The 27,427-nt window shown below is 41.0% G+C and overlaps 1 protein-coding gene across 7 annotated transcripts in view; it reads left to right on the top strand.

Moving 5' to 3' along the window:
• Positions 1-27,427, top strand: part of DCDC1 (doublecortin domain containing 1) — a 444,094-nt gene that overhangs the window by 405,141 nt on the left and 11,526 nt on the right. For all 7 annotated transcript variants that reach the window (XM_070274958.1, XM_023646546.2, XM_070274959.1 and 4 more), the window contains 6 exons: positions 3,005-3,157; positions 3,873-3,974; positions 8,393-8,529; positions 9,723-9,902; positions 19,552-19,702; positions 24,466-24,575. In XM_070274958.1, the coding sequence (XP_070131059.1) occupies positions 3,005-3,157; positions 3,873-3,974; positions 8,393-8,529; positions 9,723-9,902; positions 19,552-19,702; positions 24,466-24,575 (833 nt within the window). The remainder of the gene's footprint in view (positions 1-3,004; positions 3,158-3,872; positions 3,975-8,392; positions 8,530-9,722; positions 9,903-19,551; positions 19,703-24,465; positions 24,576-27,427) is intronic.

Here is a 27,427-nt window from a genome sequence, read left to right as displayed (position 1 = left end):
CTCTCACCTGAGATTCTTAAATCATCCTCACCTTGCAGAATAAAAACAAAAATAAAAGAATAATGTAGATTTGGTTTCAGCACCAAAACAATAAATAAATTGCCTAGAATTTATAAAATAAGTTGACAGCTTAGCTAGTTTATACAACACAAGCAGGTTTTGTTCTTAAATTCAGAACCCAAACCAACTGGATACCACTTAAGAAAGGGGAGCTGGGTCAATGCAAACCTGCTCAGTCATGAGAAGACCCGGCTTCCACTCTATAGGGCCCGCCTCCCTCGCCCCCGCCCACCCCGCCTGTCTCCAGGGCTCCTGTAAGCAGGATTGCCTCTGCCTGTTCACAGCTCGACTGTGCTCAGCTTGAGGCGGGGACATGTCCCCCACAACAGTTTGCTTAAAGAAAGAGTCTGGCCAGCAGAGATTCTGCGGGTACAGCAGGTGCCCAGTACTGTTGTTGTGACAGGCACGGTTCAGAGGTTGAGAGTGGGGATTTTGGAGCCAGAATGCCAGGGTTCACATCCAAACTCTGACACTTGCCAACTGAATGATCTTGGGGAAGTTGCTTAACCTCTGTGTACCTCAGTTTCCTCATTTGTAAAATGAAGACACTCATAGTCACGTGAATGTATCCTCATTTGGTCCTCGTAAATATGAATTTGTACTCCTAAGAGTACATGTGGATCTGAATAAATGTATGTGAGTATATATATCACTTATAACAGTGCCTGGTTGACACTTAACAAACAGTCAAAGAGTGTTAGCTATCGTTCTTGTGCACAGGATTGAGTCGGGAAAACCCACTCTTCCTCCCGTGTGTCTCTCCTTTGCTCTCGCACGTCTATCACACTCACAGCACTTCTGACACTAGTTCTGCGGAGTTTCTTCCCACACCAAGCAATCCTATAGCACCAGCTGGGTGCCTTGCAATTTAACTAAACGCCGACTCTATCCACGTGGGGATAGCATCAGATCCCACAGGTTAAGGGCTCAGTCCCACAAGACTTCACCCTTCAGATACCAATCACAAGGCCAGGTTGTTACCTGTGCTCCTGACCAATTGGCTATAATTCAGAAGTTCCCATGACTCCCTCCTCGGTTCAATTAATTTGCTCACAGAATTCAGGAAGCAGTTTGCTTACAAGATGACCAGTTTATTACAAAAGGATATGAGAAAGGATACAGTGAACACTGGATGGGAGAGATGCGTAGGGCATGGTGTGAAGAAGGATCGTGGACCTTCCATGCCATCTCTGGGGCGCCGCTCTCCCAGCACCTCCATATGTTCACCAACCCAGGAGCCCTCTGCACCTCAAGCTTTCGGGACTTAATGGAGACTTCATCGTGTAGGCAAGACCGGTCATCAACTCCATTCCAGCCCCTCTCCCTTCCTGGAGAAGGGGGCACAATGGTTGAAACTACTAAACTTCTAGTCATGGCGTGGTCTTTCTGGTGACCAGCCCCATCCAGGAGCCCACCAAGAGTTGCCTCATTAGAACAAGACACTGCCATCACCCAGAAAATTCCAAAGGATTTAGGAGCCCTGTGCCAGGAACCAGGAGCAGAGACCAAATATTAGAACAAGAGAGGCTCCTAGTGCTCTGATCACGTAGGAAATTAAAAAGATTTAAGGAGCTCTGTGCCAAGAACTGGGGGCAGAGACCAATATATATATTTCCTATTATCTCACAGTGATATTATTTGTTTTGTTTTCTGATGAGTTTTTAAAAATAATAGTGAGAATATTTCATGCCCAGCTGATCACTAAAGCATATAGTTCTGCCTTTGTTTGGCATTTGGAATTTCTGATCTCCAGGTTCTGGAAGATTGCCTTCTCCAACACTCTTCTTTCAAATTCTTATCTAAACCTGGTTGGAACTAATGTTGTTTGTGCAGGACTACCAGGAGGTCATCCCCTCCCCTCTACATCTAAAGGTCATCCTCGAATCAGGGAGGCCCGTCAGCGGGCTGCCCCCTGTGCTGAATCATGGCTTGGGGTTATGCCCTCAGTTGGCATTGAGGAACTTTAAAGAAACAGACATCAGTCACAACTCAGCATCGTGCTCACTACAGAGGCAGTTGATCTGGGTTCTAATCCTGGCTCTGCCACTGCCTAGCTGTGTGACTAACTCTCAGTTACCTTATCTGTAAACTGGGCTCAGACCTTCCTCAGAGTGTCCTTTTGAGCGTTTCATGAGATAACATATGTAGACGTCTTATTAAAATGCGCAGCACATAGTGCGTTCTCAATGTATATTAATTTCTATTGCAGGATACTGTTAGCTATCTCACAAATAACTCCTTTATGAAGACCCTGAAATAAATCTCTCTCAGACCCCAGGACCAGGGAAGGTGTATCTTCTGAGGAGTTTATCTGTGTGGGCCGTGCGAATATTAAAATTGTGTTTTCCTCTTTGCTTTGGCCACTAGGAAGCTCAGAGCCCAAATTGTGATTTATCTCTAGCAAACAAAAAATTGTATTCATTATCATTTAATAATACAAATATTATGTAGCATTTTTTGGATGCTTGCCCAATTAAATAGACCAAACACTGTTTATTCTAAGCACTTTCCTTTTTTTCTTTTAATCTTCGCAGCAGCAGAGTGAGGTCGATACTATCATCCATTTAAAAGATGAGGATGCCTAGGCGCCTATCTCTGGCTTTAGTCTATTTCTATAGTCCTTTTCCCCTTTGCTTGGTTTTCTTATCTTTACTTTATCCCTTTTCAGAGTAGATATGTTGGTAAGCCACTTCAAATTTCTTTCAGAACTAGGGGAAGTGTAAGGAAGAAACTAAAACGTATATTTACAATCAGATTAGTTTAAATTCTTTGGTTGCATATGAGGTTTCTGATCAAATTTATATATCAGCATCTGGTTTTGGTATTGCCTGTTTAAATCAAGTCATTAATGAAGAATGAAATACTTTGAATGAACAAATGAATTCAGTAAGCAAATTTATTCATTATTCATTGAACAATGACGACTGTGTCATTTGTTCCCCAGAAAACCCAAGAATGCAAGTGAAAACCAAACTATTTCCCCAGTCTGTGCCGACCGACAGCTTAGATGATGTAGACAGGTCTCGCCTCGCTTTTGTCCTTAGAAATCCTATTGCCGTCTGGATATCTTGTGGGGAACCATTTCTATCTCCGAATGGTAAGTTTTTTGTTTCTGCTTTCTTTCAAGCAAGTGTACAAAGGGACAGAGAAATAAATTTTATGTCTCTGTAAGAAAATGAATTAAATGTGTATAGTATCAACATAATAACATCGCATTTATGCAAAGAGCAAGAGGTCCATCGATTACCATGTGCACAAGCACAGCTGTGCTCCTGTATTTGCACAATCGCCTGCTTTTTCTTACTGGAATGGAGTATTCTGCATGGAAAAATGTCTAATTTAGTTGATAAAGAGATCTTTGGTCTCTAAGACTGAGAATAATGATATACATTAGAAAATAACAAATGAGTTTAATTCACACTGAAGACGACCTGTCTGCACATTTTCATTTTTAAGAATTGCACCCTTTAGGCAGTAGGTGGATGTTTAAAAAATGAATGGTTCCAAGCCAGGCTTTCATCACCTCCAAATAGTTTGTGGAAGTGGAAAATGCAATATGACTATTGCATGTGGTAAATCTATAGAATAAAACAGCACTGTTCCTCTTTTCCCCTCATTCCGTAAAGAAATGCCTTAAGCCCTGTCATCTTTCAAATGAGGGTTCTGTTAATGACCCTCACCTTTTAATTACTTCTTTCTAATTGAATCTATTTCTTGGAACAAAAGGTTCTTTATAAATTATTGGCTTACATGATAAATTACTGTTGATAAAATAGTACAAGATAAAATATCATGTATTTTTATTATTCTAGCTTTGCAGAAAGCAGAAAAATTAGAAAAACAGAACTGGCTAAAAAAGGACAAAATTTTGGCTGATCTAGACACCATGAAACACAAAATGAGACAGTTAAGAGGTCAGTATTAACTAAATCAAGTATCACCATGTTTAATTCTAAATGTAACCTCAATTTGCTGGTAGTTTTTTCTGCTGTTAGAAGCCAGATGTTTATCTGAGTAGTATATAAAGATGTGTTACAGAGGTCACTGGAGCAAGTCTAAAACCTTGTGGTGTATCTTTTCAGTACTGAGGTTATATTTGTAAATTTTATATTAAAATCAATGTCACATGACTTATGTGTACATTAAAAATTTAGCGGGGTATCTGGGTCATATAGCCACCCTGTTGGTTTTCCTGACCTTATATTGTTCCGAGCCCTTAAGATATCCAGTGATTCTTTGGGGAGAAAATGTCCTGTGGACTTCAGTCTGGGAAGGAATACAGTTCAGGCTCTGTAATTGTCGTAGCAGGATTTCAACTCCTGAGTATGTGCACTGTCTGGTGTCAAAACATGAGACTCTTACTTCAGTAAGCAACATAACTAGTTCCACCTGCAGCAGACAGAACTCTGGGCTGAAATGGCTGTTTTCTGGTTCTTACCAGAAGGATTGTTGGTTATAAGTGAAAAGTGTCTATTGCTACTGCTAACTTCTAGACAACTGCAACTACTGGACATTGTCATTTGAATGTCCCATGTGCATGTCCAAGACTAAAGCCGTAATATCACCCCCTGCCTCCTTCATTTTTTCCTGCAGTGGGCACTACCACCACTCACCCAGGTGTTCTCTCTCAGAGCCTGGGAGGCATCCCAGGCCTCTCCCTGTCTCTCACTTTCTCCAACAAATGTCAGTAAGTCTTGTTGCTTTGAATCTGTTAAGTTTATCTTACTGAGTTCCAACTGTCTTACTTCCCACTATCATTACCCAAGTCTAAGCTGTTGTCGTCTGTCCCTTGGATTACTGAGACAGCCTTCTGTTTGGTCTCCCTTCCTCCATTCTGTGCATAAGGGTGACATTCTGGAGCTGGAGCAGCCATGAAAAATGCAAAGGTGTTATGGTCCTCCAGGCCTTCAAAAAACCTTCAAAACAAACCTTCAAAGATCCCTATTATCTTTAAGGTGAAATTGAAACTCCTTAATACGGCCCTCCATGGTCTGGTTCTCTGCAGCTTCCCACCATCCTTCTGCCATCCACTCTACTCTTTTGGACTTTTTTCAGTCCCCTAGACATGCTCTGTGTTCGTAACTCTGAGTTTTTTGCACAATTCAGTTCCCTCTGCCTCAACTTTTCTCTTTCTTGTCCTCTTGGATTGGTCCACTCATTCCATACTTTTCAGTTTATGTGTTATTTCTTCCTAAAGCCTTCTCGAACATTCCAATTATCAGGGATAATGTGTTTTACCCTGAACTTCCCCTCTGGTCGTCCTCATCACATTATTGTAATTACCTGTTCCTGTGACTGTCTCTTCTGTGTTACATTATGAATTCTATACCCTTCTTATTTGTTCTCTGAATAGTTACAGAATGATTGAATTAAAGAATGAATGGAATTTCAACCGTTCACTCCAGTGAATTTCCTAAGCTCTGTTCCTATAACAAGTTAAATCAATAGAAAGCAACATACTGAAAATAGCACCTGGCAGAGCTTCCTTTACTGAATTCCGATTTTATATCATGTCTTTGGCTTTTATTATAATTAAGTATTATAAAGACATTTAAAGTTCAGTTGCCACCATCTATCATACGTCTGTTGAAAACAGTCTCCATTTGGTCAGATGGTGTCCATTATGGAGGGCTCCACTGATGTATAGTTTCTCTTAGAGTTTAGTGCTAGGATAAATCTTGTCTCTACTGACAAACTGGTATATTTTCCTATATTAGAGGTAAATTCAATAGATGCTTGTTAAACACCTCCTCTGAGGAAGGCCTTTTCTAGCTGTCGGGATTGTGAGGATAAAGAAGGACAAGCCTAAGTGCAGTTAACTGCAGTCCCTGTTAGCGTGTGAGCTCCTTAGATGAAAGGGGAGGTGTGGGGAGTATGAATAGTTGTAGAGTTGATTATTTACTATTATTATAACCATTGGTAAATGTGACAAATGTTTATTGAGCATATACTATGTACAAAGTACTGTGATGATGTCACATTTTATTTATAAGCATGATTCCGATTAATTAATATTAATTAATATTAATCATAATGCTAGTAATTACTTTGTAGAGTTTTTATGGCTAAGTAACAAATGTTGACTATTTACTACATGCTTAGCACATAATAAATATTCAATAAATGTTAGGATGAGATTGCTGAGAAGGCAGCCTATTTTCCTACTTTGGGTCTTAAAAACTAATGAATACAACTAAGCAATGGCAGGTCAAGTGAAAGCATCACCTTTATTACATATAAAGACAATGCTGGAGCATTTTATTTAGTGTGAGAGCCAAATGGGTCTGCTAACTGAAACCCCCAATGAGGTGGCTATGCCCTCCCAGGCTGCTGAGCCAGGTTGGGTCCCAGTAAGGGAGAGAGATGAGGAGAGCTGTCCAGGTGAGATTTATAGTCTGAGAGAACAGCAAAGCCCTCATGTTCTCTAGCTTTCCCATTAATAGTTAGCGATTATCATTGCTATCCCCTGATGTCATGTGAAATAAGATAGCGTATATGGGAACTGTAATAAGAAAATAATTTATTCAATATGTTTTTGCTTGGTTTCAATTTCTGTTATTCTTACATATATAAATAATAGTTTGTTATGAAAACCTTTCCCTGAACAAAAACCTTTTGTGATGACATTATGTCTCTATGAAAATTACAGTGCAAATGCATTCACTTTCTTAAGACCATTAGAAGCAAGTTAACAAAAAACAAGTAATGCATAATGTTTTTCCTGTTTCCTATGTTTAATGTTTGGCTCTCAACAGTGTAAAAGATAAACCATTGCTGAACTCTCTTTAGTTGAGCAAAATTTTAATGTTCAAAATGCATCGTAAATAAAATATTTATTGAAATATTATCCGTAAGAATGTAGGTATCATAAATTAACGTTATCTGCACTTTCTGAATACAGTTGGCTAAAAACTATATTCAGCATAAATTTATGTTATGATTTTTCTCTTGTCGCTATGGTCTTCTCTGAAGCAAGTTACCTAATGGCACTGTCACTGTAACTCATTGGCCGATTGATTCAATTACGCTTTTTCCACATCCATGAATTACATATGAGTGCTTATTAGGTACATAGAGTTCTAGTTTCCCTGAAAAGTCATTGCTGCTGCTTCTTTTTAGTGCTGGATCTATTTCCACAAACTTGAGCTATAAGAGCACAAATGCTTTATCCTCTGCAAGTGTTGCATTATTTCAAAGAGTTTTGTTTGTAGTCATAGTCTGAAAACCCGCACATTAAGAGTCCTTTGGTAACAAAACTAGGACTCAACTACATTTTAGTATGCCTGTTATTTTATCCACTCCAGTGTTACTCTCTCAGAGCCTGCTCTGACACCTCAGACCAGGTCAGTGAGCCCTGTTACATGCTTTTGTAGACCCTGTCCTTCCCTTGTGCAGCTCAGTTGCAGACAATTATTGGTGTGATCATTTCCTTGACGTCTGCGTCCCGCGGAACTTGAGGCGAGGACTTGATCTTGAACATATTTGTATTTGCATTATCCAGCACGATGCTGACCCATGACTGGTGCTGAACACAGGTTTCTGGAAGGAACATACAAGAGAAAGCATTATTTTTACTTAAGAAGTTTAGAGGTCAGTATGAGACTCAGTGCTGAGTATCTCTTCGACACAGAAAAAGAAAACAAGTTCATAAGTATGACTTTTAAACCTCTTTTATAATGATTTCAAGTGGCCTAGTTGAAATAATGCATAAATTCAGATCACCACACTTATTAAATTATGCCTGTGATTCTTTAGAATACAGTATTCCAATAAATATTTTCTCTTACCACAGCTTCTTAACAGCCTAAAGGGCACAGCAGAGTTGTCAGAAACTAACCGTGCTCGTGGGGTATTATTAGATAGAAAAAAAGACCTCCTGTCTCTTGGGTTAATATTATTTTAGAAATACTTAATCCCCAGGCTGCTAAGCTAATTGTGGGGGAAAGGCTTATTATTAGTGAAGAGAACAAAACATATGTTCCATGCCTGGAAGAGACGATGGGCTATATAGGTCACAGATTCTATTTGACTAAATTACTGCTGAACCATATCGTGGGTAAGAGGCTGGGGCCAGTGTGGAAGTCAGCCTGTTATCCTTCTTTTCTGTCTGTACAGTGAGTATGCACATCCCGGCTATTTAAAGCCTCAAGCTCCCACGTGAAGAGGCATTGTTAGATATGATTACCTTAGGCGTCTTTGCTTTTATGATATATTTAGTATTTTAGCCTATGCTCCCGAGTGGAATGATTTATGCATAGAAAGCCAAACCAATTTATTTGAAATCTGCAAGCCGATCATCAGAAACAACATTTCCAGAGACTTCTTTCCCCAGGGCGGCGAGTAGCAGCGCGTCAGCCGGCCACCATGGCTCCCAACAAAAGCCCTGTGCAGCCGGTGCTGGTGGAAGGAAGCTGGGCTGAGAAGACTCGAGAGGAAATTAAACTCATGGACCTTATAAGACATACAGAGGTACGTTCTTTAGGACTTGAGACATTCAAGACTCGGCCTCTCTTATAAGCTTTTAAAAGTACAGTATTGAATTTTTAAATTATGCGATTAATATATTCTCGGCATCTGGTCAGTCATGACCACATAAGCATATCCAAGCATTGAGCTGGCATTTGGCAAGCAGTTATCTAAGAGACAGCAGCTCGTATGAAGGTCTGTTTTGTTTGAATGGAGATGAGAAATTATGACCTTAGCAAAGAAGAGAAAAAGGCCCAGTGGATATGTACAAAGGTAATTACAATACGCGTAGTCAAGTTGAGCCTTATGGCTTCATTGCTCATCACTCCTAAGGGTATGTCTCAAGATGTAAAATGAGCAAGGAGCAAAATACTAATTGCAATGGAGACATTCAGAAGTGAGGAATTCAAAAAGCAGTTTCAGTCCAATTGGTTAATCATTCAGGATTGCCGGACATAAAAAGTCTAGAAGAGAAAGGTCAGCTGTTGAGAGAGGATTTGGGGATAGAGACCTGGGAAAACTTTTTGCTTTGTGAAGTTTTTCATCAAAATGATATGTTCTTATTTAATAGGGTTTCTCAAATCGTGAAATGTGTTCAATGAAAATCTTAGGCGTGTGCCCAAGTCAAGGTTACGAGAAAAAAGGAAACTGACATTGCTAGAAATGTGATTTCATGCCAAGCTAAGAAGGATAAATCACCGACCAGGGAGTGAGTGCAGAGCATTGAACAGGACCTGCTCAAAGTAGGATGAAAAGCTGCCTGGCAGGGATCTGGCAATGCGTAGGGTGGCAGCCATATTTTAAGAGGCAGAAGGAAGACTTGCAATGGCCACGCACACTCCCTTAAGCATCTCTTGGTTGAAGGAAATGATGTTGTGATTCTAATAAAAAATTCATTGTTAGATGCAGAGAAATGGCTCAGTAGGAGAAACACCATGCAGAAATCCAAAACACGTCTCTATTCATTTCTCCAAGTTATAAATGAAGGTTAAGTGCTTTGCCAAAATAAGTACCTTATTATTATTACTCTGTGATTATTATTGCCCTTAGTGGTTCATGGAAGCAAGGAGAATTTGCAGAAAAGTCAGTGACAGGAGAGCGTAATGCACTCCTAAACTTTGTTCAGTATAATTTACAATTATAAGACGATTCTGTCTGTCCTGACAGCCTTCACACACACGGGCTTTTCCTAACAGGCTCACCTTTCTGAAGTCCAGGAACGGCAACACAAGAGGAATTCTCCAATTCCAGCTGCACGCACAGCACTTGGGCAGAGCAGCCTGTATAAGCAACCCAACGCCAAAAGGGTGTGGATCTATCGAAACGGGGGCAGACCTGCAGACGGCGCTTACGCCTGGGGCAGAACTATTTCAGGGGTGAGTCTAGTGTGAAAGGAGGTGTCCCACAGATCTGAGCTCACATCCCAGCTCTGACGCGTCTAGATTGTGAGGTCAGGCAAGTTATTTCACCTTCCTCAACTGCATTTTCTCATCTGCAAAATGGGACTAACACGTTCCTCACAGAGTTGATATGAGGATTAAATGGGCTTATGGGTGTGAAAATGTGAAGCCCAGTGCTGTCTGACACAAGTGTGAACCAAGATGCCACTTGGCCGGCAGAGAACAATGGCAGCCAAAGAGTAAAATTAAAACTTTAAAATAATTTTCCTGTTCTACTTTGAACCCAGATCACGAAAGAGCGATTTTTCCCCCATCAGGAATTACTCCCTAGGTATGTTCTCTGCAGGGAAGACAACAGTATCGATCGGAGGAAACCCACCATGTTCTCACTACCCAGAGCGGTGGAACCATGGCTGACTTTCACCTTCCAAATTTGGAACATGGACTAAGGAAAAAATGAATGCAGTTCATGTGTTGTTTGCAATATCAAGGAGATAATTCTAAAGTTTGACATTTTCTTAGTTGTAAATAGAAGTTTAGGCACCTCATCAATGGATTTTCATAGACTTTTAAAAAGTCTTACCTGTTGCAGCGATATCTTGAGTAGTTGTTTGGCTTTTTTACTTTGTGAAATGTTTTTATAAGTTTTTCTGGGACGAGAGCAAGTCACATAAAGATGTGATGTTGGCGGGTGCAGGGAAAGGCAAGACGGTGTGGTGGGCCAGCTGGAGGACTTCACGGAGGCCAGTGAGGGCACCAGGGTACCGGCACCTCAGAGGAGCTCTGCCTGAGGACGCTGACTTCAAAGTGTGAGAGACCACTCCTCTTCGGCAGGGTCTTTGAGTAAGAACTGTGAGAGCAATCGCATCTCAGAAGTTGACAACCAATCTGCTGTACTTGAGAAAGAAGACAGAAAAATGCAGAAAATGTCCTCAAAACCAAGAATACAAGTAAGGGAACTTCGTACACATGGGGAAAAAAAGAAAGTCATGTTAGAAAGAGAGTGAAAACTTTTTCAGTAGAGAACATTCTGGAAAAGGTTCTATAGCAAAGCTGGGGTCTTTCTTCCTTGCTGTTTCCTTCGAAAACTTCAGTTTGTGTTGTAGATACTAAGTCTTAAAATGCACTTAACCATTTGCAACTATAACTGACACATCGGTGAGAGAGGATGGAAAGATTAATAGACCAGGTGAAGGGTAGAGCAGGGGCGACAGGATTGCAGAGTGCCTGTCAGACTCAGGATAGCAAAAACTTACACTAACTCTTACAAAAATTACATCTATCTGGTGGAGGAGCGACTTTGATTTATGTGACTCTCACGTAGTGTATAAAAGGCACTCCATAAATATTATTCCATGTCATATAATTTTTCTATGAACTTCGTACATGAAGGGCATTGTGCTAGATGCTGTAAGGTATTGTTAATTGATGGATATGGAAAGGTTTTGAAAACTTTATTGCGCCGTATAATTGACAGGTTAACATCAACAGTAGTGGTAACAGTGGGAGGAATAAATAACACACGGTCTATGCTCTCAGTAAATTAATATTTCAAGTTGGCAAAAGCTTTTGAAAATCTATCAAAGTTTACTTGGGTTTGTAGAGAAATGGGCACTCTCATGCTGGTGGAAGTACAGCTTTTTGGGGGACAATGTGGCTGTGCATATCATAAGAAAATGTACTTCTAGAACTTTCCAAGGATATTTCCATGAATTTATGCAAAGATTTTTTGGTAAGAATATTTATCACAAGGCTATTTATAACACAGATAGATTAGAAATAATTTAAACACTCCTCAATAGGGAGTTGTTGAATTATAGTACATAGGATAGAATATTATAACAATTAAAACTAACTTTAGAAAGAATGACGACAATAAAGATGTTCAAGTTATGCTGAGTGGAAGACACATAATATAACATCCCACATGGAGTGGGATGCTGTGCACATCCGTGCACACACCTAGAAAAAGACTGGAAGGACTTTATTGTTGGAAGTATTTATTGGAGGTCTTATTATTGGTGACCTGATAAAGGTGGTATTTCTTTCCTGTGTGTTTTTCGGTGTGTTCCGTATTTTGTTATGCTGAACGCAGATTTTCCTTGTAAGAAAAATGTATTTGCTAAGGGAGTTGATGTTCCTTTTAGAGAAATACTATCAGCTTGTGATAAAGGTCAAGTCAGCAGCTCAGACAGGAAGTCTGGTAGGAGCTCAGAGGAGGGGGACGCCCTGCCCACCTGGGGTGAAGGAGAAAGGTCCACAGAGGAATCAATCAGGATTCTCATGGAACTTGAGAAATGGGTAAGATTCAGCATCTTAGGCAGAAAAAGCATTAACAAGGATGAGGGACACTGCACACAACGGTATGGACATTAGAATTCATAAATCCCATTAAGTAGATGGTGCTCGGACTGAGAAATAGGGAGAGAGATGTACAACCAGAGAGATTGTTTGCGAGCATGTGGTGGGCCCCACATACTATCTGCGTTGGTCTACTTGGCTGCCATAACACAATACCGCAGATTGAGTGGCTTACACAGCTGTGTAATTTATTTCTCACAGTTCTGGAGACCGGAAAGTCCAAGATCAAGGTGCCAGCAAGGGTTGGTTTCTGATAAGGACTCTCTTCCTGGCTTGCAGGTGGCTGCCTTCTCAGGCTGTGTGTCCTCACGCAGCCTCGCCCTCGTGTACACGTGGAGAGAGAGAGCTCCCATGTCTCCCTCCTCCATCCGATCAGGACCCCACCCTTATGACCCCGTTTAACCTTAATTCTGCCCTTAAAGGCCCTTTCTCCAAATGCAGTCACACTGAGGGTTAGAGCTTCAACCTATGAGTTTTAGGGGGACAGACTTCCATCCATCACACATCCCAGACTGAAGCGTTTGAGCCACGAGTTGTCTCTGAATGGAGGATTGTCGTGGTAAAGCAATGTTTGGGGAGATTAATGTGGCCTCAGGGTGTTGAAAGATACTTAGGAAATGTCCTGAAAGTTTTCTACACGTTATTTCTTCCTTTGCTTTATTTTTTAAAAATATTCTTTTAATCTTTCCTTTCTTTTTCCATGCTGTCTGTCTTGTTTTTGGGGACCTGCCTGAGCTCTTTGTGATCACTTAGGAACGGCTCCTTGCAGGCTGTCAGGCTGTAAAGAATACTCCTGGAGAATGGACTGTGCGAGTGAAACAAATGGACCACGGGAAGAGCACGGTTCAGACCTCACTGGGGACTCTGGCCAAAGAGGCTCAGAGTTTCTGTGGTTGGTACATTTACTAGCAGAGTGAGAAGCCAACACATCTCAGAGGTTCCACTCTGCTCTGTAATGAAACCCCAGACAGTGTCTGAGTCCCGTCTAGTGCAGACTCCCTTCCACTCCTTTCACTGCGGCCGCTATTTGGACGACTTACCCGCGTTCCTCCTACGCACCCTTTGGACATCGCCAGAGCAGCTCTCATCTCCAGCTGGTGTAGGCCCATCTGCCATCAGTGCGCCAAGGCGGCTCCCTCTCCAGGGTTAGTGGCTCTTTCTTCAGGGCCGACATCATTCTCTGATTTATGGTTTTATGATTGCCCGGGCCCCTCCTTCTCCTGTTCCGAAGCGTTTTTCTTCTCCCATCCCTGCATCATCTCTCTGATTGTGCAGAATCTCAAAACCAGGGTGTTCTTTCTCAGCCCAGCAGAGTTCTGAATGCATGAGCGGAAGCTGAAAGAATGAGAAACAGATCCTTTGATTTGTAGAGACAAGTCCCTCACATCCGCAGGCAATGTGCAATGGTTCTGAGATGCTCACGTGCCCACCCTGAGAACACCTGGTCTACGAAAGCTCGCTCACAAAATAGATGTGAGAGAGGAATTACGTATAGAACTTTGTTCCTTTATTATTGCAAAAATTGCAAACGTTTAATTTATATTACCCACTTTAAAGAAGATGCTTAAGTAAATTTAGATACATTCGAAAAACTGAGAATTAAGAATGTCATTAAAGGTCATAAGCTGACTACATATTTTACAACCTAATTGCAATGAAAGTGCCTTATTTTCAAAAGATTTTTGTAAACTCATTAACTTTGTCTCATAAAAGTGGCTCTTTGTGAAAATCAAGTGACATAGCTATATATTAACTCATATTTTGCATTTAGTATATGTTTTTATTAAACAACACTAATTTTTCTGATTATAAACAGAAAATATAATCTCTATAGAATAGTGACATTTTAGTGGTAAAGTAGGGAAAAATCTAAGAATTACCTTTCTGTAAGATCTTTTCAAGCTGCCGGAGTTTCTCCCAGAGATCTATCTGTACATATTTCTAGGACAGCCCCCACTGCTCCCAGCTCAGATAGGAACTCAGCCCTCACACCCTTTGGTCGCCTTGGAGCAGAAGGAAAATTAATAACTCTTATGGAATGAACTGTGTTCCTCAAATTCTTATGTTGAAGCCCTAACCCCCAATGTGACTGTGTGTGGAGGTAGGGCTTTTAGGAGGCAAGTAAGGTTCAATGAGGTCACAAGGATAGGGCTCTAATCTGATAAGATTTGTGGCCTTATAAGAAGAGGAAGGGAGCTGTCTCTCCCCGACCCTGTGAGGACACAACTGGAAGGCAGCTGTCTGTAAGCCAGGAAGAGAGTCCCTGCCAGAAACTGAATTGGCCAGCACCTTGATCTTGGGCTTCCAGCCTCCAGAACTGAAAGAAATAAATTTCTCTTGTTTCGTAGGCACTCGGTCTACAGCATTTGTCTTGGCAGCCTGAGCAGACTAAGACAGTGACTATTGTCATGGAAAATTTAGAAAAACCACAAAGGAAAACCATATGAGTCTATCGTAGTCTCTATGAAGTTTTTGATTATTTGAAAAACATTTATTCTGTTTTCTAGTTATAAAATAACATAGGGGCCACACCAGTGGCATAGCAGTTGGGTTTGCATGTTTCACTTCAGTGGCCCAGGGTTTGCTGGTTCGGATCCCTAGTGTGGACCTACGCACCACTTGACAAGCCATGCTGTGGCAGGTGTCCCACATGTAAAGTAGAGGAAGATGGGCATAGATGTTAGCTCAGGGCCAGTCTTCCTCAGCAAAAAGGAGGAGGATTAGCAGCAGATGTTAGCTCAGGGCTAATCTTCCTCAAAAAACCCCACAACATATAGTCATTGTATTAAAATTAGAAAAGAAAAAACACCAAGAATGAGTGAAAATTCTACCACCTTCAAATAACCACAGTTATTATAGTTTTGGCAGATATATTTCTATGGTTTCTATAGTTATATTTTTTTTGCCGTTATGATCATAGTAGATTACGTGGTGTATACAATTTTGCAATCTGCATTATTCACCTAACAAACTGTTGTGACTTTTCCCCCATATAATTTAACTTTCAGTGTTATTATTTTCAGTGGTGTCATCATCTTTTATCAAATAGACAGATTGTTATTTATTCATCCAGTTTTCTGTTGTTTGCCATTTAGGTTGTTTTTAAATGTTTGCTGTTATAAAGCATGCTCCAACAAACATTCTACATATAAACCCTTACTTAATTTCCTGATTATTTCTCCCAAAGAAATTTTTAGAAAGGTTGTAAGTCGAATTTTATAAACATGCTTGAGAATTTCAGTAGCCGTTGCTAAATTTTCTCCTAGGACTGTTTTGGGAGTCTGTGCTCCCACAGGTAGTGAGTGAGGCTCCCACCTGGACAGTCACCACGAGACAGCACCCCGTGGTGCAGCGCAGTCACGCAGAGACCTGCGCGTCCAGGCTGGACAGAGAAAACGCACTGTCTCCGATTTAATTTATAATGTTCTTTAAGTACCTGTAAAGTGATTTTGCTTTGTTTTATTTTGTTTGTTTTACTGTTTATTAGTCATTTGTGAATTTCCAGTTAAATCTTTTGCTGCTTTTCTATGGGAAGTATTTTTCACATCGATATGAGTTTTCTTTTTTTTAAGCAGGTAAGTCTATTATGTGTAACTTCATCATATTTATTATAACAAATTTCCAATTTTCCATTGTGTCTATGGGATTTTTTAATGTACAGAAATTAATACATTTTATAGGTTTGTTCATTGCTTTTAATGTTTAAATAGTCCTTTACCGTCCTGTGGTCATATAAAGATTCATATGATTTTTCTTCAAATTTTTTATAGTTAAGTTTTTTCTGGTTGTAAAATTTGAGTGAAGCTATTTTCTCTGCTTTGTTTGTTGGCTTAAATTATCTCAGCCCTACTTGCTGACTAATCATTTTTGTTCTCCCCACTGAGTTGGAATGCCAACTTTATAACACACTAAACTCTGATATATACTGGCTTCTGTTGTTAGGCTATCTAATGCATCTGACACTTGGAGAATTAGTATAGCTTTACAATCTATTTTAATACAATAGGAGTTGCCTATTGTTACACTTTGCTTTTGGATTTTGCTTGAATACTCTTGCCTGTTGATTCTTATAGATGAATTTTGGAGTCACATTTCAGCACCCTGAAATCATCCTGCAGGGTTTCGACTGTAGCTGTCTGAGGCTATTCATTAAATTCATAGGAACTGAACATTTTACAAAGTTCCGTCTCTGCTGCCAAGGTGAAGTCTGTGGCACTCTGTTATACACATGTGTCTCTTTTCCTGTCCTTCTTTACTAAGCATTCTTCTTTTTTTGTTTTTTGTTTTTGGTGAGGAAGACTGGCCCTGAGCTAACATCTGTGCCAATCTTCCTCTATTTCATATGTGGGATGCCTCCACAGCATGGCTTGATGAGCAGTATGTAGGTCTACGCCTGGGACCTGAACTTGTGAACCCTGGGCCACCAAAGCAGGGCATGCAAACTTAACCACTATGCCATTGGGCTGTCCCCAAACATTCTTCTTTTTGTTATGAATTTCTCATTTAGTTCACATAAATTTTCTAAGAATGAACTCGTGTTAATTTCACATGTTGATGATCTTACCTATTCCTTTAGCAGAACTATTTCTCTTATTCTGATTTTATGCTTTATTGCATTGGTTATAATCATAAAAATAAAGATTCTTAGTGAAGGAAATAGAAGAAACAGCATTTTTTGCCCCATGAATAACTTGAAAGTTAGAATGCTGTGGTTTTTCTTTTCCTTGCCCATGTCACTTTTTGGTGCCTGTGTTCCTGACCACTTTTGTTGCAGCTGTATCTGTTCTACTGGTCTTACTGCTCAACATTAGTCAGTTTATCTTATGACCTTCCCACAGTGAAGGACTTTCATTCATTTCATAATAATCTGAAATGTATGTGGGTGATAGGTTTTCTGAGTTTTTGTACACATCTTTAATTTCCTGTAGCCAAAAGTAATAATTTAGTTGGATACTGAATTCTTATGTTAAAACCTTTTCCCCTAAAAACTTCATAGATTTTGCTCCATTTTCTTTGGTATTGATTGTTTCAGAAAACAGGTCCAGACATAACTGAATTTTTCCCCCATGTCTGAAATTCATACTTTTCATTCAGTTATATTTAAATGTTAGTCATTTTTTTCATTAAATTTGCCTTACCCTGGGTTAGCCTTTTTGATCTGAAGACATGGATCTTTCTTTGGGACAGGAAAGTTTTCTTCTATTTTTTTGATAATTGCTTGAGTTTAATTTATTCTGGATTCTTCTCCAGTAACACCAATAATGTGTAGGTTTAATACCTGATGTCCTGACATTCCAGATGTTTGACTTTTCTCTCATAAATTTTATGTCTTATCCTTTCTCTGTATCCTGTGAGATTTTCTCAACTTAGTCCTCCCTAATACTGGTTTGATTTTCTCCAGTATTGACTCTGCTTTTTTCTGCTTCTAAGACGGATTTTAATTCTGCTGTTGAGTCTTTTATTTCCTTACCTTCTCTCCTCTTCTCCGTCAGCTCTCTATTCATCCCACTTTGAAACCCTACTCCTTTTCTTACTAGCTGTATGACCTTGGTCATGATATTTAACCTCTCTGTTCTCCACTTTTCTCATCAATAAAAGGAGGGTAATAATTATTTCCCTAGGGTGAAATTAAGTGTTCCCTGGAAACTTTGAGAAAATTTTTTAGCTCGTAGAAATGTGCTAATAAATTTTAACTCCTGTTGTTGCCATCGTCATCATACTCATCATTGTCGTCATCATCATCATCATTATCATCTCTGCCTGCATCTCAGCAATGTTCCTTTTCTTTAAGCTGTTATCTCAATTCTGTGTGTGTGTTTATGGAAGTCATGTTTTATTGAATTTTGGGATCCCAATACAGATACTCTCTAAAATGTACTACTGCTGTAAATCTTCTTCTGAGTCTTCACTTTGAGTATAGTTGTACCCATTTTTGTGGTGTAGAATATTTTCATAAGCCTAATATTATTGCTATTGTTCATGTTTTTATTTAGACCTCTTTGTACAAGGTAAGGTCTCTTCACAGTAGATAGGATAGATTAGTTCTCTTTGGCTCCCCTAAACTTTGACTTGGGCGCTGTCAGATCCTGCCCTCAGTTTCAGTCAGAGAGCTGGTCCACACGCACAGGATTTAGCCAAATTGCTGCCGACTAGCTGTTAGTTAGCGGCAGGGGTAGAGCTGCCTTTAAGAGCACTCTCCCTCTGCTCTTCTCTGACCATCCACTCTACAGAGGGGAGTGTATTCCTGGATAATTTCAGCTGTTATTCAGTTCAGTTCATTTCTCCCTTGCTCAGAATAGGGGGTGAACCCTGCAATCTCTGGACCGCATTGTCTTGTCACTCTCTTGTCTTGCTCCGTGTTACTGATTCATTTTCCAGATGCGAGGTGTCATTGTGTGCCCAGTTCTGCCCCAGGCCAGGCTGCGTTGCTGTGAGCTGTGGCCCCTAAACACAGCTGAGAAAGAAGAGCTGATGGTGATGGGGGCCCGGGTGGACCTGGCTCCTGCGTCTTTGGGGACAGTTGCTTGCCCTGCACGGCAGGCAAGAGTGATGCGGGCATGCGTGCGGCTTCTCGCTTGTCTCCGCTGCCTCCTCTCAAAGCCCTCTCCTCACTTTCCCGGACCTGCCCTCAGGGGTCTGGCACGTGCTGGCTAATCTTTCTAGTACTGTTGACACTTTGCATCTGTACATGTGTTTTTATGAACATTTCAGGGAAAATTGAGAGAAATGAAATAAGGCCCCTCAAGATAGTTTTAAAATTTACCGAGTAAAATCATCAAAAAAGACTTTCTAATCATAGAGTCGTAGAGTCGGAGAGATCTTAGACCAAAACTTTGATTTTATAGTTGAAAAGACTCCTTGGTGGGGTGTTGCCTGACCTGTCGCGATGAGACAGGCCAGCGCCCCTGGGCTTCTCAGCTCCAGGTCGATGCTTCTGTCCTTCTAGCTCCTTGCTCATTGCCAAAATAATAACTTAAGCTATTCTGACAAGTGTAGATTCTCAAACCAGAGTTTTTCATATTTAGGCCTTTCTTGCACAGCAAGAGGCCTTTTTCCACATGGAAAATAGAGGACTAAAGAAAAAGCCACTGCAGAGGGCTGAGGCTCCCCATCGGTCAGGCCCTTCCTCCCACCGCCTTCTGACAAGTATAAGTTTAACGGATATTCAAGTCGGGTGATAGTTCTCTCGGAGGAGTTGATTCTTTAACTCTTAATTGCGTTGTGACATTCCACATTCCAGTATGTCTGTCCCTCTGTGTTGCAGCTGCTGGATGACTGCTCCTCTCGCCTCGGAATGGCCCAGCCAACCAGAGCACTGTACACCCCAGGCGGAAAGCCCCTTCACTCGTGGGACGACATAGAGCGAGATATGGTCGTCTGTGTGTCCACAGGACACAGCTTTACAACCCAAGAAGGTATGGGTGACAGTGCTTTTCCATCAAGGTTTTGAAGAATTAAAGCATTCAGTCTTTTCTTCAGAGAGCTTACTGGCTGAATTTTATATCCCATCTGGATGATTTTTAGTAATTGTCCTCCTCCACATTTTTCTACTCCATGTTACTTAAGTCAAGTTTGTATATTAATTTAGTGCATTAAATTATATTTAGTCTTGAAGCCTTATCCAAGGAGCTGATTTGAAGACACTTTAAAAGGCGTCTTGGAAGATGCAGGCACAGCTCGGAGATATTGTGGGTTCAGCTCCAGACCACTGCAATAAAGCAAATAAAGCGAGTCACATGAATTTTTTGGCTTCCCAATGCATTTTACACTATGTTTACACTATGCTGCAGTCTATGAAGTGTGCAATAGCATTATGTCTAGAAAACCAATGTACACACCTTAATTAAGGAACACTTCATTGCTAAAAAATGCTAACCAGCGTCTGAGCCTTCAGCGAGTTGTAGTCTTTCTGCTGGCAGAGGCTGTTGCCTCACTGTTGATGGCTGCTGACTGATCAGGGTGGTGGTTGCTGAAGGCAGTAGTGGCTGTGGCAATTTCTTAAAATAAGACAACAATGAAGTTTGCTGCATTGATCGACGCTTCCTTCCATGAACGATTTCTCTGTAGCATGCAGGGCTGTTTGATAGCGTTCTACCCACAGTAGAGCTGCTTTCAAAATTGGAGTCAGTCCTCTCAAACCCTACCTCTGCTTTATCAGCTAAGTTTATATAATATTCTAAATCCTTTGTTGTAATTTCAACAATCTTCACCAGCAGTAGATTCCATCTCAGGAAACCACTTCTTTGCTCTCTATAAGAAGCAACTCCTCAGCCATTAAATCTTTATCATGAAATTGCAGAAATTCAGTTACATCTTCAGGCTTCACTTCTAATTCTAGTTCTCTTGCTGTTTCCACCACATCTGCAGTTACTTCCTCCACTGAGGTCTTGAACTCCTCATTAGGGTTGGAATCTTCTTCTTCCAAACTCCTGTTAATGTTGACATTTTGATTTCTTCCAGTGAATCACGAATGTTCTTAGTGGCATCTAGAAGGGTGAATCCTTTCCAGAAGGTTTTCAATTTACTTTGCCCAGATCCATCAGAAGAATCACTATCTATGGCCACTGTGACCTCATGAAATGTATTTCTTAAGTAATAAGACTTGAAAGTCAAAATTACTCCTTGATCTGTGGGCTGCAGAATGGATGCTGTGTTAGCAGGCATGAAAACAACATTAACTTAATTGTACATCTCCATTAGAGCTCTTGGGTGATCAGGTTCATTGTCAATGAGTAGTAATATTTTGAAAGGAATCTTTTTTTCTGAGCAGTAGGTTTCAACAGTGTGCTTGAAATATTCAGTAAACCATGTTGTAAGCAGATGTCCTGTCATCCAGGCTTTGTTGTTCCATTTATAGAGCACAGGCAGAGTAGATTCAGCATAATTCTTATTAAGTGCCCTAGGATTTTCAGAAGGGTAAATGAGCATTGACTTCAACTTAAAGTCACCAGCTGCATTGTTAGCTCCTAACAAGAGAGTCAGCCTGTCCTTTGAAGCCAGGCACTGATTTCTCTCTAGGTATGAAAGTCCTAGATGGCGTCTTCTTCCAATATAAGGCTGTTTTGTCTACATTGAAAATCAGTTGTTTAGAGTAGCCACCCCCATTAATTATCTTAACTGAATCTCTAGGTAACTTGCTGCATCTTCTATACCCGCACTTGCTGCTTCCCCCTGCACTTTCATGTTATGGAGACAGCGGCTTTCCTTAAACTTCATGAACCAATGTCTGCTGGCTTCAAACTTTTCTTCTGCAGCTTCCTCACCTCTCTCAGCCTTCATAGAATTGAAGACACTTAGGGCTTTGCTCTGGATCAGGCTTTGACTTAAGGAAATGTGGCTGATTTGATCTTCTATCCAGACCACTGAAACTTTCTCTGTATCAGTAATAGGGCTGTTTTGCTTTCTTTTTATTCATGTGTTCACTGGAGTAGCTCTTTTAATTTCCTTCAAGAACTGTTCCTTTGCATTCATGACCTGGCTAACTGTTTGGCACAAGAGGCATAGCTTTTGGCTTGTCTTGGCTTTTGACATGCCTTCCTCACTAAGCTCAATCATTTCTAGCTTTTCATTTAGAGTGAGAGATGTGAGACTTTCCTTTCACTTGAACACTTAGAGGCCACTGCAGGGTTATTAATTGGCCTAATTTCAATATTGTGTTTCAGGGAACAGGGGGACCCGAGGGGAGGGAGAGAGATGGAGGAGCAGCCAGTGAGTGAAGCAGTCAGAGCACACACAACAATTAAGTTCACCGTCTAAAACGGGTGCAGTCCATAGCACCCCAAAACATTTACAATAGTAACATCAAAGATCACTGATCACAGGTCACCATAACAAATACAATAATAATGAAAAAGTTTGAAATATTATGAGAATTACCAAAATGTGACACAGAGACACAAAGTGAGCAAATGCTGTTGGAAAAATGGCACCCATAGACTTGCTTGACATAGGGTTGCCTCAAACCTTCAATTTGTAAAAAATGCAGTATCCAGGAAGCATAATAAAGTGAAACTCAGTAAAATGAACCGTGCCTGTGTGGCCTTAGCACACACGCCAAGGAGACGGGGCTCATTGACTTCCTCCTTTTCACGTTATTTAAAACTTAATGTTTATTAATCTTAACGATACAGGTTGCAGATTTCTTTTTTTTAGTAATAAGTAAATATATGCTCATTTTATTAGCTTGTCTATTCCTTGATAATTTTCTTTGATAAGTGATAGAAATGGAAAGGAACATATATTTGTTATTAAACCAACATTTGCACTTTATTCTATTTATCCTGAGAAATTTAAAGCCACTTTCAGAGGGTAGGCATATGTTAGAAAAGACATAATTGTCAGGAAATTCTGAAGAACACAACACTTCAAAGGAAATTAAAAGATGAGAAGTGAATTACCTGGGATCCCTGAAATAGCTCTTGCTAGATTATTTCTTTTAAAAGTCGCTGTAGAATTATTATTACTGTGTTATGTGTAAGGTACATAAACCAAAACTTTTCAAACAGTGGCAGTCATATCTCTACATTTAGCCCAGAAGGGACAAAAGTATAGGCGTGCAGACTACAAAGTAGGAAGACCAGGATTTACTGGGACGCCTGGCACTGTTCCGCGGGAGGCCACAGACCTGCCTCCAGCACCGTCCTCCATCAAGGAGGAGGCTCTGATCTCTGGAATCTTTGTATTCTGTTATCCCCACCGCTCACCATTACCCCTCCCCCAGCTCCTGGTGACCCTCACTATGTGGTGACTTAGAAGAACACATCAACAGTGGGGTTCTGTTCTTCAGTGTTAGTTGACAGCTTTCTGAATTCTGAAGAGTGCATAGACTGTAAAAGAAATACAAGCCAGGTTCCCTCCTTGAAAGAGTTTTCAATCTAATTATGTACAAGAACACACTTGAAATATTACAGCACAATCGAACAGTAAGCAAACAAGTAGTGCAGTGGGAGGTACTGCCCCAGTCCCCTTCATTCTTTATCCTTAATCTTCCCCACTCTTGGGATGGCCTTCTGGTGCTCAGATCCCACCGCCTGGCCTCCCGGTGTTCACTGGGGCTTTCTGATAAATAAAGCTAAGTAGGCTGCAGGCAACCCAGCCAAAAGGGGATCCAAAACACACAGAGAAATGTAGGCTGTCTTCCCAGAGCAAGCTTGTTACCAATAAGGACTGTGGAGCGAAGAGGGGGAACTGTAATTACGAGCTAATGGGGCTCTCGCTGCCATCCCCCCGTGCCAGCTCCGCCGGCCTTCCACAAGGCTGTGGAGACAAACATGCGTTTCCAGGTCTTCAGTTTTGTAACCACATGGATCACTGTGATGTGAAAGTTGATTCTCTTCCTTTGAAAGTAGGTCCCCATATTACATTTTATATTGACGGTGAAAGGGTTAGTGGTTTTCTCTAATTGTCTAAGGTTTTTCCAGTGGGTGATGTATGTTCTAGGAAACCTGACTGATAGCAAAGAGTCTAATTTAGTTGTTCTTTAGAAACTTGTTTTACTGTTGAGTTGCCGTTTTCTTGTTTTTCTTGATATGATTAAGTTAGGAATAATCATTTAGTAGAAATCTAAATATTCTGAATGCTTTAAAAAAGAAAAGAGAGAAATGCCGCCAGCATAGGCATCCATATGAAGGGACATTCAGTTAATCATTCTACTCATAGTTTTTCTGTGACCTACTGGCTTAACTATGTAGTAGAAAATAAGGCAGCCAGGGAATTTCAAACCTAAACACTCTACAATAACATTTTATGTACTATAATGTAAAAACATTTAGCATGTGAAAGTTAGTCGTCAAAGAATCACACTAGGCTTTTGAAAAATGGATTTGTTTTGGCAAAACAAATCAGGCTCTGTTAGAATGGTTTCTTTCACACGAACTCCCGACAGAACTAAAAGAGTGCTTTATGCCGTTTGTCGTTCAATCTGAACACTGTTCTCACTGTTGTGTTTACCATCTTTTCAGTGGGTTCAATTTTCAGACCGATCCTAGGTTAGCTTCCAATTCAGGCTTTATTAAAGCCTGGAAGGAAGCCCTTTCTAGCGACTGCCCTTCAGTAGAAATCCAAAGAATGTCAACACATATCTGATGTGATAACCAAGTCAAGTGTGTAACGAGAGAGTCCAGCGCGAGAGCCGAGGACCTCTACATTGACTTGTCTCTCAAAATAATTTTTTTAACAGAGCTAAAGCAACTGTTGGAGGTCAGAGCAAATTACGCCAGGATCCGACGGCAGCAGGGCCCTCAAGCCACAGACATCGTGGTGTTGCCATCCTCAAAGCTGCGGTCTCTGGTGAGTGTATGTGGTGAATTCCCGTTGACCTGTCCTCCTGGGTGCCATGTCTCACGGGGGTAGTCTGGGTGTCCACGCTCATGTGCTTGCTGTGATATGATGACCAAGCATCCTTTTTAATTTTACCCAGTCTCTTCCAAAAGTTTTTACCACCACATTTTACAGAGTGGCATTTGATGCCTCAAATCTGTTCTTGGAAAGGCAACAAAACCAGACAAAGCAATGCCAGTAAAATAACTATCTTAGGTGTATTTTCTTCCAGGGGAAAAAAAAGAAAATTACTAGCTATTATTGAAAAATAATTTAGTGGGGTCCAATAATATATATATATATATATATATAAAATTTAGTGGCATCAAGTAGTATATATTATAATATATATAATATATATAATATATATGTATATATAATTTGATAATAAAATAGACTCTGACCACATAACACTAAATTTGACCCAAAGTGATGTTTTTCTGGCTCAGCCACCATATTTTCCAAACCTCTGTGTTAAAATCCTACATTTACTGGATGGAGATGAAATGGCTGATGGCCACATGAGTGGGCCTTTCCTTCTGCAGCTTCCCTTCAGTCTGCCCTGTGGCGACAGTCCAGGACGTTTATGGGGCTGACTAGATGTTGTTCACAGAGTGAAGCTGGATACTTCCTGACGTAAACTCAGCCATCAAAAGTAACAGACTGTGTCCTCAAGACAGACGCTTGGGGAAAGGATGTAGGCGCTCTTTAAAAGAAAAGTCAGGTAGGGTTTTTTGTTTCTTTTAAGGGAACAAGGGAGATCCTTAGCAATCTTAGGTATCAATCCTACAGGAAGAGAAGAACTTACCTGTTAATTTCTTCTTGCAATGAAGAAAGAATCTTGTTTTTATTAAAAATAGCAGTGATAAACCAGAGTTTGGTTTCTGGTCGTGGTGGAAAATTTCCAGAGAAATACTCTTCTTCTCTCTGTTCCTCTGAAAGCCACTCACAGCTCTGCCTGAATACCAGTTGCAGCCTGGCTAGGTGAGTAAGAATGGCTCAGCCGCTCCCTCCTGCATCCCCCGCTCTAACGTGACGCGGGGAGGCAGTCAAACCCAGTTACTGAAGGAGGCTCTTGGTAATTGCGGCAAAAAGCCTCGTGTTTACTCCCAGTCTGCAGTCAGTGGGGCTGCCTGGACACCACCACAAGCAGCGCACGTGGTCCGTCACGCAGGCTGCCCTTTTGCAGATTGCGTCCTGTGAGATGTTAGATGGGAAGGCATTCCAGGACAGCTCTGTGATAGAAGGAGAAAAAAGCTGCATGTGACACCCATTTTGCTTTTCCTTTTTTAACAAGAACATCGATGCAAGAGGGGTTAAGGGATGTGTTCGGGTCAGAAAGAGGGCCAAGGGGAGCCTTGCCTGCTGGGCCTCTCCTTAGAACGGCTGGATCACAAGTGCCGTAGACACAGAACTTATTTTTTTTCAAAATTCCTTGAAAACAAAGGCATTTCTCTGGGTGCAAAAGCACCTATCATTTTGCTGCCAAGGAAAAGTTGATTTGCTATGAAAATGGCATAATTTCACCCTAGATCAAACGTGCAAATTCTCATGAAGTCTTCACGGTTGCATGTGAACACGCCTGAAGCGAAAATTGGTAATATCACACAAGGCTGTCTCCGGCACCAGGAGACACAGGCAAACGCCTAAGTGAACTTCTCCATTACTAGTAAATGGGATTTTAGATGTAATGTAACAGTCATCAACACATCACGTTTTACCAGCAAGGCAGTGATACTTACTTTGTTGACGACGGCATGCCCGGGCGTCTCGGCAGTTCATGACCATTTTACCTTAGACCAAGAGCAGCCCTGCTCTCTCCTTGTCACTGACCTTCCTCTTTGGCTGGCCAGGAGGTGGACGGGGGTGCACTTACCCACCTTCAGCAAGGACTATAGAATAAGACCTCTGTAATTCTGTTCAGCCCTCCTAGGGTTTTAATAAACCCTGTAATTTCCTTTGGGAACATGTTTATCAAATGTGAGTCAGCCTCATCTATATAAGTCACATTTCAACATTTTTCTACTAGAAACCATTTATTATTCAATTCTAAAGCAACCATCCCTACATCCGTCGCTTTCTCCAGAAATTTATTTCCTGCTGCTTCACAAACACCCTTAAGGTGATCCAGATGTTAGTCAACAGCACACTAGCATTTGCGATTGTCCTCAGGAGGACGAATTTTCTGGATTTTTCTGCCCCACCTCCAGCTTTTGTTGCCTGATTAAGTGCTGGGGTGAAGTTGCATGTTTCTAAGCAAGCTAACTAAAATCGATATGCCTGAAGGTTTGACACGCATGTCGAGGCTAACTGACAGCATTTGTAAAGAAGCAGCATTTAGTCTGGGGGCTCACACCAGCTTTGTAAAACAGGACACAAGTGTGAAAGTAGCTTTGTAGAGAGAGAATCCTGAATTTCCATTTTTTTCTTGATTGTTCATGATAAATATTTTTTGTGGATCAAGAAAACAAAGCAACACACAAACAACAACGACAACAAAATGGTAAAGGTAAATCTGTCCTCTGTCTTGGGAGTGTCACCGACAGTTGTGCCGAGTGGCTTCCGCAGCGTTTGTGAGCGAAACTTGTGCGACAACCCAGGTGCACTGAGTGTCACTGAGTTTTGTGAGTCACCAGGGCGGCAAATCTTTTCCAGCATCGTTTGGAAGGGAGTGATCAAAACCCACAGGTCTGTGTTATTCCAGATCATCACAAAATCAGATACAAACAGTTAAGTGGAGGCTGGGCCCAGTGGTGATCCTCAGTTGTTTGTCTTAAACCAGCGGCTCCAGCTCCCTCCTGCCTCTGAGCACATCTCAGCCC

Source organism: Equus caballus, chromosome 7 (genome assembly GCF_041296265.1).
Source record: "Equus caballus isolate H_3958 breed thoroughbred chromosome 7, TB-T2T, whole genome shotgun sequence".
Taxonomy (NCBI): domain Eukaryota; kingdom Metazoa; phylum Chordata; class Mammalia; order Perissodactyla; family Equidae; genus Equus; species Equus caballus.
Note: the sequence above shows the minus strand (reverse complement) of the source record. Positions and strands in the feature narration are given on the sequence as shown.